General features: G+C 40.3%; 1 protein-coding gene across 1 annotated transcript; it reads left to right on the forward strand.

Annotated features, from left to right (window-relative positions):
- The first annotated feature begins 328 nt into the window (after window positions 1-328).
- AQP11 (aquaporin 11) lies at window positions 329-9,965 on the forward strand. The gene is made up of 3 exons (XM_036428554.2): window positions 329-1,037; window positions 6,792-6,908; window positions 9,634-9,965. Exons 1-3 carry the CDS (start codon window positions 413-415, stop codon window positions 9,711-9,713), a joined length of 822 nt encoding a protein of 273 aa, XP_036284447.1. The 5' UTR covers window positions 329-412; the 3' UTR covers window positions 9,714-9,965.
- The last annotated feature ends 4,104 nt before the right edge of the window (window positions 9,966-14,069 follow it).

Genomic DNA, 14,069 nt, shown 5'->3' on the forward strand with positions numbered 1-14,069 from the left:
CGCCGCGCACGCGCAGTGGTCCCGGGCGGCGTCCCCCGCTCCCCGCACCCGCCGGCGCGGAGAGAGTGAGAGAGAGAGGCAGGGGCAGGCTGTGTGCGCGGCCGTGAGGCTCACCCTTGACCCCTGACCCCTCCGCCGGTGCCCTAGCGAAGCCGCCGCCCCCTTCCCCTGCGGCTCCGGTCCCCGCACCTCGGCGGGGAGCGGGGAGCGGGGAGCGGGGCCGGGGCGCGGGGGGCGGAGCCCTGCGGTGACGCGCGGGCCGCTCGCCGGTCTGGAGTCCGCCCGCCCCGAGGGCCGGCGCCGGGGGCGGGGCCGCAGACTTCGGACTCGGGACTCGATCCCACACACCGCCCGCCGCCGCCGCCGCGCCGACCCGCAGCCCAGCCGAGCCCAGCCCGGAGGGGAGCGAGCCATGCCGGCGGCGGCGCAGCGCGGGCTGTGGCCCGAGGCGCAGGACACCTGCACGTCGCTGGGCCTGATGCTGACCGTCGTGCTGTCCGTGGCGCTGGCCCGCGGGCTCCTCCGGCGGCACGTGCACGGGCCCGCGGCCCACGCCTTCGTCCTGGAGGGGCTGGCCACCTTCCAGCTCTGCTTCTGCACCCACGAGCTGCAGCTGATGGGCGAGCAGGAGCCGGGCCACCCCACCTGGCCGCTGACGCTCACCTACTTCTTCTCGCTGGTGCACGGCCTGACGCTGGCGGGCACGTCCAGCAACCCGTGCGGGGTGATGATGCAGATGCTGCTGGGGGAGATGGCCCCCGAGGCCGGCGCGGCGCGGCTGCTGGCGCAGCTGGTCGCCGCCCTGGGCAGCAGGTACTGCGTCGGCGCCCTGTGGGGCCTGGGGCTGACCGGGTACCACGTCGGGGAGAGGAGCCTCGCCTGCAGGAACCCCATCCACGTCGACTTGCCCAAAGCCGTCGTCGTCGAGGCCATCTGCTCCTTTATCTTCCACAGCGTCCTGCTGCACTGCCAGGAGGTCCGAGCCAAGCTCCGCATCCACATGCTGGCGGCACTCATCACCTTTCTGGTCTATGCAGGTTTGTGTTATTCCCACCCACCGCTCGGCTCCGCACCTCTGTGATCCGAGGCTCTGAGCGCTTTACCAGGATGTGAATTTGAAAACCCCTGAACCTCTGGGATGTCAGTACTAGTATCCCCGTTATTCTAGCCATTTTTCGCGGGACTCCCATTCTTTTTACCGGTAGGGCCAACCTAGTGTTCCTCCATTCAGTCCATTTTTGGACACTCAGAAAAAGGAGCCACTTCGGTGCTGAAACTGAGAACGTGTGAGATATTGCCAAGGGCTCGAATAGCCTACAAAGGGGTTGTTTCAGTGGCAGAGAGGAAGATACGTTATCAGCTACCTCTCGCCTCAAGCCAACCTGGTATAGATCCTTTCTGACACTCACTGAAAGATGATCCAGGGCTTAAAAAGTTCCTTCCAACTTAAAGCTACATGATTGTTTAATAGCAAGAGTGGCAGAGTACAGTTCTGTTTCTTAGCTCTTTTCCTGAAAAAATTACTTAAAAGTAATTTATTTCCTCAATAATTCATCTTGAGTAATAAATGAACTTTTAAGTGACCAATCAAGAAAGATGCTTTAAAATTAAGACTTGGCCCTAGCTGGTTTGGCTCAGTTGATAGAGCGTTGGCCTGCGGGCTGAAGGGTCCCGGGTTTGATTCCAGTGAAGGGCACATGCGCAGGTTGTGGGCTCAACCCCAGTAGGGAGCATGCAGGAGTCAGCTGACCAATGATTCTCGATTTTTTTTTTTTAACAATTATCTTTTTTAATTTATATTTTATTGATTTTTTACAGAGAGGAAGGGAGAGGGATAGAGAGCTAGAAATATCAATGAGAAACATTGACCAGCTGCTTCCTGCACACCCCCCACTGGGGATGTGCCTGCAACCAAGGTACATGCCCTTGACCGGAATTGAACCTGGGACCTTTCAGTATGCAGACCGACGCTCTATCCACTGAGCCAAACCAGTTTCAGCCTCATCGATGTTTTTATCTCTCTCCCTTTCCCTCCCTCTCTGAAGTCAATAAAAATATTAAAAAATTAAAACTTGCTTGAAGTTAAAGGTTTTTAAAAACAACTCTTGAGAAATCTGATTTCTTATAAACCATCTGTTTACCTTGACAGATATAAGATGCAAAAAGTTTAATGATGAAATGTGTCATTTTAAAAGATTACAACAAAGTATCTTCATTGGGACTATATCTGAATTATAAAATGTTTTGGAGGAAATATGTAGTAAGAGTTTATCTTCTTCCCATTAAAATAGGAGTAGAAGCAAACCTTGAGCTGAGTTCTCCTACTAAACATATGCTTGCCCTCCCAGGGTAAAAATGAACACCAGCAATGCAATGTTTTCCTTTCTTTAACTCTAGTACCCTTCTTTTTTTAAAAAATAGATGGAAATAAATGCTACAGGCAAGAGGGCAGGATATAATGTATATTTGAGGAGCTGGTGAATAATTGCTTATTAAAGTTTTAGGTTTTAGCTAAAGCAGAAACATCACATATAAACAGGGTCATCCCTTGCAAAATGTTTTGCCAGTTGGGACACGGTTGAGGGCACTCAGAAGTCACCATCAATACAGGTCACATCAGAATAGCTGGTTCTATATTTTAAGGCAGAACATAACTGTCCAGCACCGTAGCCACATGCCCGTTGGATAGCCAGTGACCAGGTGTCTGATGGTGCGTTTGTTGATTTGGCGCCCTGCACTGGATGCACGAATTAAAGCCACTGATATCACCTCTAGTGTACTTAATTGATTTCCCAAATAAAGAGGACGAAAAAGGTGGCAGGGAAAAGCTGTGTGCCCTATTACTAACATAAATTTCAAGAAAATCTTAACTTAGATATGGGGAATTTTAGCTCATTGAACAGAGTAATAGAGAACTGCATTCATTTTTCGTTTTTTCAATATATTTTATTGATCCTTCACAGAGAGGGAGAGTTAGAAACATCGATGAGAGGGTAACATTGGTCAGCTGCCTCTTGCACACCCCCTACTGGGGATGTGCCCACAACAAGGTTAAGTGCCCTTGACCAGAATCGAACCTGGGACCTTTCAGTCTGCAGGCCAATACTCTATCCACTGAGCCAAATCGGTTTTGGCTGTATTCATTTTTCAGTTCTACGTTGGAAAAAATTAGTTTACACATCCAATTTGTCTTTACTACAGCCCCCTGTTCATTTCCTTTGTAGAATTTTTATACACTTGTTTTCTGAGACAATGTCTGTTTTCCTTCACCAGACAGTAAGCTTTATGGGTAGAGACTAGAATTGATTCATTATAACATATAACCATGACTTAGCATGGTGTCACCTGCTACAAAATAGTAAGGATTTTCAGAATGAGTGAATCAGCAAATATTGTTTACTTTTTAAAACTCTCACAGAAAGAAATAATACAGCCCTAGCCGGTTTGGCTCAGTGGATAGAGCCTCGGCCTGCGGACTGAGGGGTCCTAGGTTCAATTCCGGTCAGGGGCATGTACCTTGGCAGCTGATCTTTGTTTCTCTCTCATCCATGTTTCTAGCTCTCTATCCTTCTCTCTTCCTCTCTGTAAAAAAGTCAATAAAGTATTTTTTTTTAAAGAAATAATACATATCTGGATATTCCATATGTAATGTCTAAGTACTTTCAAAATAAGCACAATAAATTATCTGAAGAAATTGTAGGATTTTTACTTTATTATTTAATTCAGGAGTTTTTCATGAAGAATGTAAGATTTTTATCAGTGGAGAAGGGAATTAAGCTTTTTACATGTTTTCATTTTTAATACAATAACCATCTGAAATAGGTGCTAATTTAAAGATGAAAAATAGGTTCAAATAAAAGTTTAAGACGTTTTTTAAAATGTTTTTATTTATTTCTGCAAGAAGAAGGGAAACATCAGTAGAGAATCCTTGGTTGGCTGCCTCCCACGCTGGGGACGAAGCCCACAGCCCAGGCCTTGTGCCCTGACAGGGAATCGGCCCTGATCTCTTGGTTCCATATTCGGACACTCAACCACTGAGCCAGATCAGCTGGGCTCAAGACATTTTATATTACGCTAGTTATAAGAGAATGGTTAAGAGGAATTGGACTGTTTCCTTAGGAGAGATACTTAAATTGGGTTCAGTTTCCTCATTTTTAAAATGAAGAACATACTGTCTATCAATTGTGAATAGAATAATGTATGCAAGTTCTTAGCATAGTACCTGCTACAAATACTCCAGTCACTAGTAAGGGCTAGTCCACTGTAAATGAGTTCATGGACATTCTGGATTACACGAGCCTTATGGGATTTTAAGAGGGTCATTTTGCCAGAGAATGTGATTCCCTTCAGGAGTGCTGAGAAATAGTGCCTAAAATTGCCAAATTTGGGGCTCAGCCTTTCACTGTGGTGACTTCACTCAGTTCATGCTGTCCTCCAGGACTCTTCACGGCAGCTGGCCAGCTCACCCTGAGACCTGTTCAAGTTGTTAAGACTTCTCCCTTTCAAATGTCAATGATTAGTAGCTTGTTTTTCAAAGCCATTTTGTTAGTTCTATGCCTGGTGCATGATTTCTTTTTAAATAATTCATGTTTAATTACACAATACATGTGTTCTTTTTGTAAAAAACAAAAACTAAAAACTGACACTACCAGTGAGACTAGAAGTGACTTCTGCCTGCCATCCTCCTGCCTACCCTCCCCGTCCGTGTACTCTCCCCTCCAGGCAACCCTCTGTGCATGAATTGTGTGTCCTTCCAAACTTGTTTCCTGTGCATTTATTATATATATAGATGAGACCCTACAGAATCCAGTATATGTGTTTGTGTGAACATAAAGTTTCATATCTTACTTCCTGTGGTTTGCTTTTTTTGGTGGTGGTTATAAGGATACTGAGATCTCACATTATTCCAAATATTGAATGGCATTCCAAGTTAACAATAAACTAGCGTACTTAGCTGTTTTCTTATGAATGGGCACGTAGGTTTTCCCTATTGCTACTATAAACAACCTGTATGCAGGTATGTCTACTTGGTTGTCCAGCTAAAATATGAATCATGCTATGAATGAGGCTAGTGAGCTAGAAGAAAACTCTTAGCCAAGTGAACTTGGGTCACTGTTCAACATCGTCATCTCAACACAGCTTCAGCGATTTCAGCCTATCAAGTGTGAAATCTGGGTGAATTCTTATGAACAGGTCACTAAATTTCCCATTTTACTTTGCTGCATTTTATGAAGGCAGTATGCAATAAGGATGTGTATCTATATAAGATCTGTGAAAATATTGGCTTTATCTCCAGAGCTGTCAGGGGCAGCTGTGTGCGCCCAACCTTCCTCATTGAAGAACCACCAGAAATGTCCCTCTCAGGCATGCTCTTAGGGTGTGTTTTGAAAAGCTGGGCTCTGCTGAGCACTGTTGGACCGGCAGGCAGTCCTTCCTCCTCTGCCTTTCCTCTCTTGCTGTGCAGCAAGAACGATGAACTCCGAGGCCCCATGTCAGAGAGAGACCCTGGGGGAGGGCTAGACCGTGAATCCTGAAAAGCAGTTGACAGAACTTGTGCTCATCGTTCATGACTCCTCAGTCACTTCTTGGCAAAACTTTTTGTAACCACTTTACTGAGGTGTAATTTACATACCATTCACTTGCTTCTTTAGGGCTTTCTTGACAAGTAAAAATGGAGTTCATGATAATGCTTAGGTCCATTTTACTTTTTGTTTTCTACACAAAAGTATGCTGTGTACAAGAGAAACCTGAGGTATTGAATCCATTTTTTTAATGTATTTTCATTTTATTTTTATTATTTATTCATTTAAATTGACCGGTCAAGGGCAACCAAATCTCCCGTTTTATAAAACCTTATAGGAACAGCAATAGAGCAGATTCATTCTGAATGTGCATTTTGCAATAATATATAGGAAAAGCATTGGGTTCACTTTCTTTTCTTTTTTATCCTCATCTGAAGAGTGAGGATATTCTTCCACTGATTTTCAGAGTGGAAGGGAGGTCAGGGAGAGAGGAGAGGAGAAAAATCGATGTGAGAGAGAGACATCAATTGACTGCCTTCCATACATACCTGACTGGGGGTGGAGATCAAACCTGCAACCCACGCAGGTGCCCTTGACTAGGAACTGGACCTCTGGGGTACAGAATGATGCTCTAATCACTGAGCCATGCTAGGCAGGGCTGGATTAACTTTCTTAATAATCTGTCTTTTTTTTTTTCTTTTTGCACCTGGCATACTATAATCTATTTTTATACTCTATGACAGGTGATTCTACAAAGAAAAATCATAGAGCAAGAATCCAGTCGGCTCCTATATTTGAAACCCCACAGGTTCTGAATCTATAAATTCCAAATCCACGGATTCAATCAACCATACCTCAAAAATATGCTTAAAAAATTATGTTGTTGTTGACATGTACTATGTAGCTAGGACTATGATAATTGTGTCTGTACTGACTGTGTGCACTTTTTTGCGTCATTATTCCCTATATAATAAACAACTATTTATATGGCATTTAGATTGTATTCCATATTGTAAGTAATCTTGAGATGACATAACATAGGGGAGGATGTATATATATATATGTGCAACTCCTATGCCATTTTATATAAGGAACTTGGACAATTATGGATTTTGGTATCTGCAGGAACTCCTGGAACCAATACCCCACAGATACCAAGGGGTGACTGTACTTAACTATTGTATGTAAAACAGAAGTCACATTTAGTAACCCCTTTATTTTCAGTTACAAGAAAATGTTTGGTATCACTCTGTTTAAAATGTATTACAGGAGGAAGTCTAACAGGAGCTATATTTAATCCAGCTTTGGCACTTTCACTACATTTCAAGTGTTTTGATGAAGCATTCCTTCAATTTTTTATAGTATATTGGCTGGCTCCTTCTTTAGGTAAGCATGTTTTTATTTAATATGATTGAAAGATCAATTTATCTTGAAATATGATATGGAATGTCACTGTCACACATCAATTTCTAAAGCCAGAGAAGGCACACAAAAAAAATAAAAAGGATAGTTAACATGCCCGAAATAACAGTTTATCTTGTGCAGTATCTTTTAAAACTGTTTTTATCTTCAAAGAAACAAAATTATCTAGTTAAGGATAGTCAGTTACAGTATGATACCACTTAAAAAAAACTCTCAGATATGAGGGCAAAAAAAGTGCCCTCATATCTGAGAGCTTCATTAAAGGTAAATCTTCTCTAGTTTTGATTTTTAAGAAGTTAAAAATGTCACCAAAGTTAATTAAAAATGTATTGTTTTTTACTAAAGAAATTAGTTTTTTCAAACTTGTGAATTCCAGATAAAATATTAGTTCATTTGGCTCATGTTGCAGAAAAGCATTTCATAAAGCAATGTGTACCTATAATGAGCATAGTTTTAAAATCCACAAGATTCATTACTGTTACTTCTATTTAGATCAGAAGATATATAGAACTCTATACAGATGGGCCAAATAACAAAGAAAGTTAAAAAATAACTGTAGTTATAATATGCACTTCTTTATGTTATTGATCAGTCGTTTGTTTTAAGCTTGATTATAATTCATAACTATAAATGAGTGTGAGGATACCTGGCTTTCTATTAGTTCATCCCTATTTTTATCTATAGTTAGCAGTTTGTTTCTTGTTGCTTGGTTCCATTTTTTGTTTGTTTGTTTCTGTTTTAAGGGTACATTTAGAAGGGAACAATGGCACAGGTTTGACTAGTCCTCACACTTGACTCCTGCCATTTACCTCCCATTCTTTCATGTAGTATCTATTATGTTAATATGTAGGTCTAAACATGAAGAATGTCAGAGAAAACCTGCATTTTAAAATGCTAATATTGGTGCCCTTTTTTTTTAGTTCAGCAGATTGCTAATTTTCCAATAAAAGCTTTAAAGGTAAATCTTCTCTAGTTTTGATTTTTAAGAAGTTAAAAATGTCACCAAAGTTAATGAAGAAGTTCCAGACAAATGGGACATGTAGGTACTGGTTGGTTTTTCAGTGAGGAACAGGTTAGAGTAGAGTGCTCAAGTCACTGCCTTGAAAGGGAAGTCTCCAATAGTTAATGTGTTTTATCTTAACATCCTTAGGGCTAAAGCTCTAAGCCACTTGTAACTGAGAATAAGAATATTTGCCACATGCAGATTTGATATTATATTACCCTTATTTGGTAACAACAGGAAACCTTAAGGTTTAGCTAGCATTTGGATAGCTTAACATTTTTAAAAAGATGAGTCTGTTTTGCAACCAAAGGCTTGAAATGAAAACAATGTCAGAACAATCCTGTTACGATCCACCAAATCTGACATTTTCTTTATAAAGAAAATAAGACATTACATTGAAAACTTTTTCCTAAAATGGAATTCCCATTTCATATAAGCGAATGTAATTTGCTAATTTTTATTCTATGATAGGTATAAATTAGAGAAATAATTTTATATTATATAGAGTCTTATAGTCACAACATTTTAAATTCGTTTTGGGGAGATGGCAGAGAGCATTAAAGGAATTACAATATCTGCTATGAAGAGAAATAAGAACTCAAAATGAAGATTTACTATTATGTGATTTTTTTTTATATCTTTTAAAATTTCAGCATTAACCCAAATTTTGTTTTGGATATTTTGCTTGATACAGCTTTAAAAGCTATTAACGGTTAAGATTTGATGAGAAAATGAGGAGATAATCTAACATAGTGTTCTTTTTGATCATTCCAAGTGAAAACTCAAGAGTGCTTTCAGTTGTTTTATTTTCCCAGAACATCCTTAGGGCAGCAATTTTTCTTTCTTTTTTTCTAATCCTCATCTGAGGATGTGAACTCCTCTCCCTCCCCCCTCCCCCCATAGGTTTTGAGAGAGAGAGAGAGAGAAATCAATGTGAGAGAAACATTGATCGGCTGCCTCCCATATATGACCAAGGCCTTGACTGGAAATTGAACTAGCAACCTTTAGGTGTAAGGGGTGACACTCCAACTAACTGAGCTACCTAGCCAGGGCGAGGGCAGCAATTTTCAATGGGTATACTGCCGGGATTTTATAAAACATGCATTAATGACCATTTCCCTTAGGGTTGTCAAATGAAAAAACAAAAAACAACAACAGCTAACATAACTATAGACATCAGGTGTGGATGAAATCAAAATTATACCTATCTTTTCTGTCAGATTGGCAAAAAATGTATTTTTTGGTGTGCTGCAGAATTTTAGTAATTAGTTTATGTGTGCAATGAGATGAAAAATGTTGAAAATCACTACTCAAGAGTGTGATGATACCAGTTGCCATTTTAAAGAGCAAATGGAGACCCAAGTCCAGTTTCTTGCTCAGCAAGTCAGTAATGGAGTCAAAACTAGAATTCCCAACTATTTAGATTTAGTTTATCCTTTATGTTTAGATCTTACTGGTTTCACCAAGTACATATTGTTTTTAAGGGCTCATGATTGAAGAAAAATAATGTGAAACAGATTTAGAAACGATCTACATTTCACGTCGAATTGATGTAGCTAATTCTTTTAAACATTGCTTTCCAATCTCTAGATATATAATTGTACATATAATCTTAAATTATTCCTACTTGGTGATTATGAATTTCCTTAGAGATGTGTTTTTATTTTATTGTGCTTTATCTTTCAGGTATATTGTTGATGATTTTGACATTCAGCTTGTTTCTTCCATGGCTGTATAACAACCATACACCTAATAAGAAGGAATAATCTGTTCCAAAAGACTCAGACTAAGTCACAAGACAGTCCAGTTGGACGTGACAAAGACTTTGTCTCCTCAGATTCAGCACACTGGCTGCCCTGGACTCATCAATGGCATTTCCTTTGAGGAAGCTGCCTTAGTTTTCATCACTGGGACTTAAAAATTACAATGAAAAGGAGGCATCTGTATTTCTGTTAAGACTTGTTTTTTTGAGTGTGAATTAAATGCTTCTAGCTGAGACTTGCTACATTAACTATAAATCAAGTGATAATTGTTCATTTTGATGAGGAAAGAAAGAAGAAGAAAAAAAAAGAGTACTGGGTGGGAAGGGGAAGGAAGGTGATGGGAGGCCCAAAGGGAGTGTGTATATCAAGTGTCTCCGGAATGAACAGGATTTTAACCACAGCTCGAGTCACGCTTTCAGACCTGGAGGGGATCCTTTACAGCCAGCACCTCACACAATGATACCCAGTGTCATTTTTCAATAGGAAAGTTGCTTCTGGAAGCAGATTATATACCCACTCATATTCCCCGTGTTTCCTAAATTTTAAATATATTCTAACTAAAATATTATCTCTAAATAGAGCATCTCACTAGCTTTAGGCAAGTTTTTATCCTTTAATAGTATATAATGACACAAAGCACCCACACAAAGTCAAAATGTAACCTTTTCACACTCTCATTTGATCCTAATCAAAGTAGGTAGGGCATGTATTTTTAATCTGTTTTACAGATAAGGAAACTAAGTCTAGGGAGCCTGCTGCCCTGTCCAAGTTCAAATACAGTCAAACACCATCTTGAGGACGTCTACTTTAATACAAAAAAATAGTCTCAGTCATCAGTACGACTAAAGGAAAATTAAAGATTTTGAAGAAAACATTAAATATTTTATAAAAGCAATTTTTAAAAAATATATTTTTTTATTGATTTTTTACAGAGAGGAAGGGAGAGAGAGAGCTAGAAACGTCGATGAGAGAGAAGCATTGACTAGCTGCCTTCTGTATACCCCCTACCGGGGATGTGCCCGCAACCAAGGTACATGCTCCCGACCGGAATCGAACCCGGGACCTTTCAGTCCGCAGACCGACGCTCTACCACTGAGCCAAACCAGTTTCGGCTAAAAGCAAATTTTGTTTAGGAATTAACTAGCGCTTTTTTTTTTTTTTTGCCTTAAAGAACCTTCAAATCTTCCCCTATTTATTGTATGAGGTCTACTTTAATGAAAGTTCTGGCCATAAAAGGTTAGGTGTGTTTCTCTGCAAAGGCAATTTCATTATCAGAGTTAGAACTGAAGTAAAAAAACATGGGGTGAAATAAAATCTGTTTGCTTAATCAATTAAGCAAGTGACAAACTGCCAGGTACTTCAGGTGCTGCTTGGTGATCAGCTTGTAGACAGTCCCTGTTTACACCTGCCAACTGAACTGTGGCTGCAGGCCATCTGACAACCATGGACTCACAAATACACACCTTAGTAGTTTCTATTTTAAAGCAGAGTTCATAAAATTGTGACAATAGCTAAATTCAGTCTCTGTCATATTGTTGTGTTGTTAATCCTCACCCGAGGATCTCTTTCCATTGATTTTTAGAGAGAGTGGAAGGGAGAGGGTGAGACAGAGAGAAACATTAATGTGAGTTGGGGAGGGAGCCTGAAACCTAGGTACATGCTTCTGACAGAAATTTTACCCATGTCCCTTCAATCTGTGAGCCTATGCTTTATCCACTGAGCCAAACCAGGCAGGGCATGACATGCTTTATTTGGCCTGCACAGTATTTAAAAACAAAACGCTGGTATTTTAAGTCTTTTTCACATAAAAATCCAGTTTTCTCTTGCAAAATATCAAAATAGCTGGTAATACTAGACCTGAATTCTGCTCTCTATAAAAAACATGCCATCAGACATGACATCTGCTACCTGGGACTTCTTACTGCAATAATCTACTGTACAGTTCCAATTCCCCATTGTTCCTTTAAGAACTTAGTTCCTGTCTTACTCTCTACACTACTCCGGTATATTTCTGGTGATTTCAATGCCCAAACTGATGATGCCTTCAGTGTCTTGGCCTCTCATTATGTTGGCTGAACTGAAAGACTCAGTAATTTTGCCTATTCTGTCTCAGCTACGACTTTGGTCATAACCTTGAGTTTGTCATTAGCAATAATTCAGACTCTTCTATGATCTCAACACCCCACTCTTCAACACTAATATCTCTTTCCAGATTGAGGACCCTATTTCGAATGATACCTTGGCCTTCATGGGGAGTTTTTGTTTATTGCTACCACCCCCTTTTCACATCTCTCAAGTGTTCTCTTCTCCTTACACATCTTAAAATTACACATTTGCATACCATTTTAACTTCCTTGTTCCTTTATCTCTTTATCATACTCACATGGCTTAACCACAACTTGATTAAATCTATGTGCTTTTCCATGCCTATACCTGAACAGTTTTAGAGTTTTTCTGTAAAGGAAAGAAAATGTGGGCAGTTTCTTATGAAGGAGAAAACTGGGTCAAGAGTTGTGGGGGTTTTTTTAATGGGAAAGACATCAGCATGTTTATATGCTGATCAGAATGGTGCAGTAGAAAGAAAACAACTGATGATGCAGGAGAGGAAGGGGTCATTTAGTGAAGACAGAATCAAGTATACAACTGAAGGGATTGGCTTCAACCAGAGGCACAGACAGCTCCTTCATAGTTTCAGGAGAGAAAGTAATATATTGGCACAAGAAGAGTTAGGTAAGTAGGTTGTTGGTGAGAGTTTGAAGTTCTTCAATTTTCCTCTTCCCAATTTCTCTAAAAGCATTCTAATCAGGCCTTCAATCCCAACATTCCACTGAAACTTGCCAAGAATCTCCATGTTGTTAAATGGAACTCTCATCTTTCCTGCCTTTCAGTATTTGATACAATTGATTGCTGTCTCCTGAAAACACTTGTTCCAGAAAATAATTTTCTCAAGTTTCTTTAGTTAGTTCTTCCTCCTTTCCCCATACTACATGATAGTTTCCCAGGGCTCACTTCTCTGAGCTCTTTTCTATTTATACTTACTCCCCGGGTAATTTTATCCAGTCCCGTGGCCTTATAGCAGCAACTATATCCTATGACTGCCAAATTTCTGTATCTTCTACAACTCCAGACTCATATTCATCTGTATATATGGCATTTCTCTTCATCTAGTAACTCAAGTTGATACACACAGCTCTACTTAATTCAAATTGCATAGTTTATCCAATCTATTGATGGGGTATTCTAGTCATTCACTTTAAAAAATTTTTTAATTGACTTGAGAAACATTGATGTTGTTCCACTCATCCATGCATTCACTGGTTGCTTCTTATATGTGCCCCGAACAGAGATTGAACCTGAAACACTGGCGTATCAGGACAATGCTCTAACCAACTGAGCTTCGCAGACAGGGCCTGCTTATTCACTATTAAAACAGTGCTTCAAAAAGCTTCTTTGTGCACACCTCCTGTGCACATGTGCTTTTCCAGGAAGGCAGGCTTTCATAATGTCCATTATGGCCTCTTTTGGTCCAAGCCTCCACCTACTTCTTACTTCCCAGATTACTGCAGTATCTTCCTGTTTCTTCCATCTGATCGATCCTATCAACATATGACACAACTTCCTATTTCTGACATAATGCATGGATTCCTCCAGTTAACTTATAAAACTGTAGAAAATGGGTGGTACTTCATATTAATGTGTTGGGGAAAACTGCGTATGAACCAATGGGACTTTGGGTTATACTGACATCACTGCCCTATTTAGCAATTGTTTGTGAACTAGTTCACATTATTTAAAAAACATTCTATAACAAAACTGTATTTGAATGCTGGGGCTAGAATAACTACAATTTAAATAATCCTACATGGGAATAAATTTCCTTGCTTCTAAACAGCATACAAAATTCCACAACTTCTTGTGGAAATATATCTTAAATGCATTTTTATTGATTTCAGAGATGAAAGGAAAAGGAAAAAGAGATAGAAACATCAATGATGAGAGAGAACCATTGACAGGCTGCCTCCTGCATGCCCCCTACTGGGAATCAAACCTGGGACCCATCAATCCTAACCATTAGGGTTATTTAAATGGCTCACATATGGGCAGGAAATATCTATGCCTTTCTTTAAATTTGCTCTATATCAAGGAATAAAACAATTTTAGCAACCCTAAAATTAAACTCAAACAGACTCAAGTAATGTTGGCTTGCTGATAATTACGAATTTGACTTTTTAAAAGTCTAACCTAATCTCTTTCTCCCTCCTTCTCCTATTTTCTCCCATGGGTGCAACTGACTAGTATTACAGAATGTGACAGTTGACTCTTTGCATCTTGTCTGCCCCACCAGGAGATGCATGGCCT

Source organism: Pipistrellus kuhlii, unplaced genomic scaffold (genome assembly GCF_014108245.1).
Source record: "Pipistrellus kuhlii isolate mPipKuh1 unplaced genomic scaffold, mPipKuh1.p scaffold_m20_p_9, whole genome shotgun sequence".
In the NCBI taxonomy this organism is placed as follows: Eukaryota; Metazoa; Chordata; class Mammalia; order Chiroptera; family Vespertilionidae; genus Pipistrellus; species Pipistrellus kuhlii.

What these genes read in the sequence shown, in the direction of transcription:
- AQP11 (XM_036428554.2), top strand. Translation starts at nt 413, where the DNA reads ATGCCGGCGGCGGCGCAGCGCGGGCTGTGGCCCGAGGCGCAGGACACC. An exon ending in CACCTTTCTGGTCTATGCAG is followed by an intron (nt 1,038 to 6,791) that starts GTTTGTGTTATT and finishes AATGTATTACAG; the next exon opens with GAGGAAGTCTAACAGGAGCT. An exon ending in TTGGCTGGCTCCTTCTTTAG is followed by an intron (nt 6,909 to 9,633) that starts GTAAGCATGTTT and finishes TTTATCTTTCAG; the next exon opens with GTATATTGTTGATGATTTTG.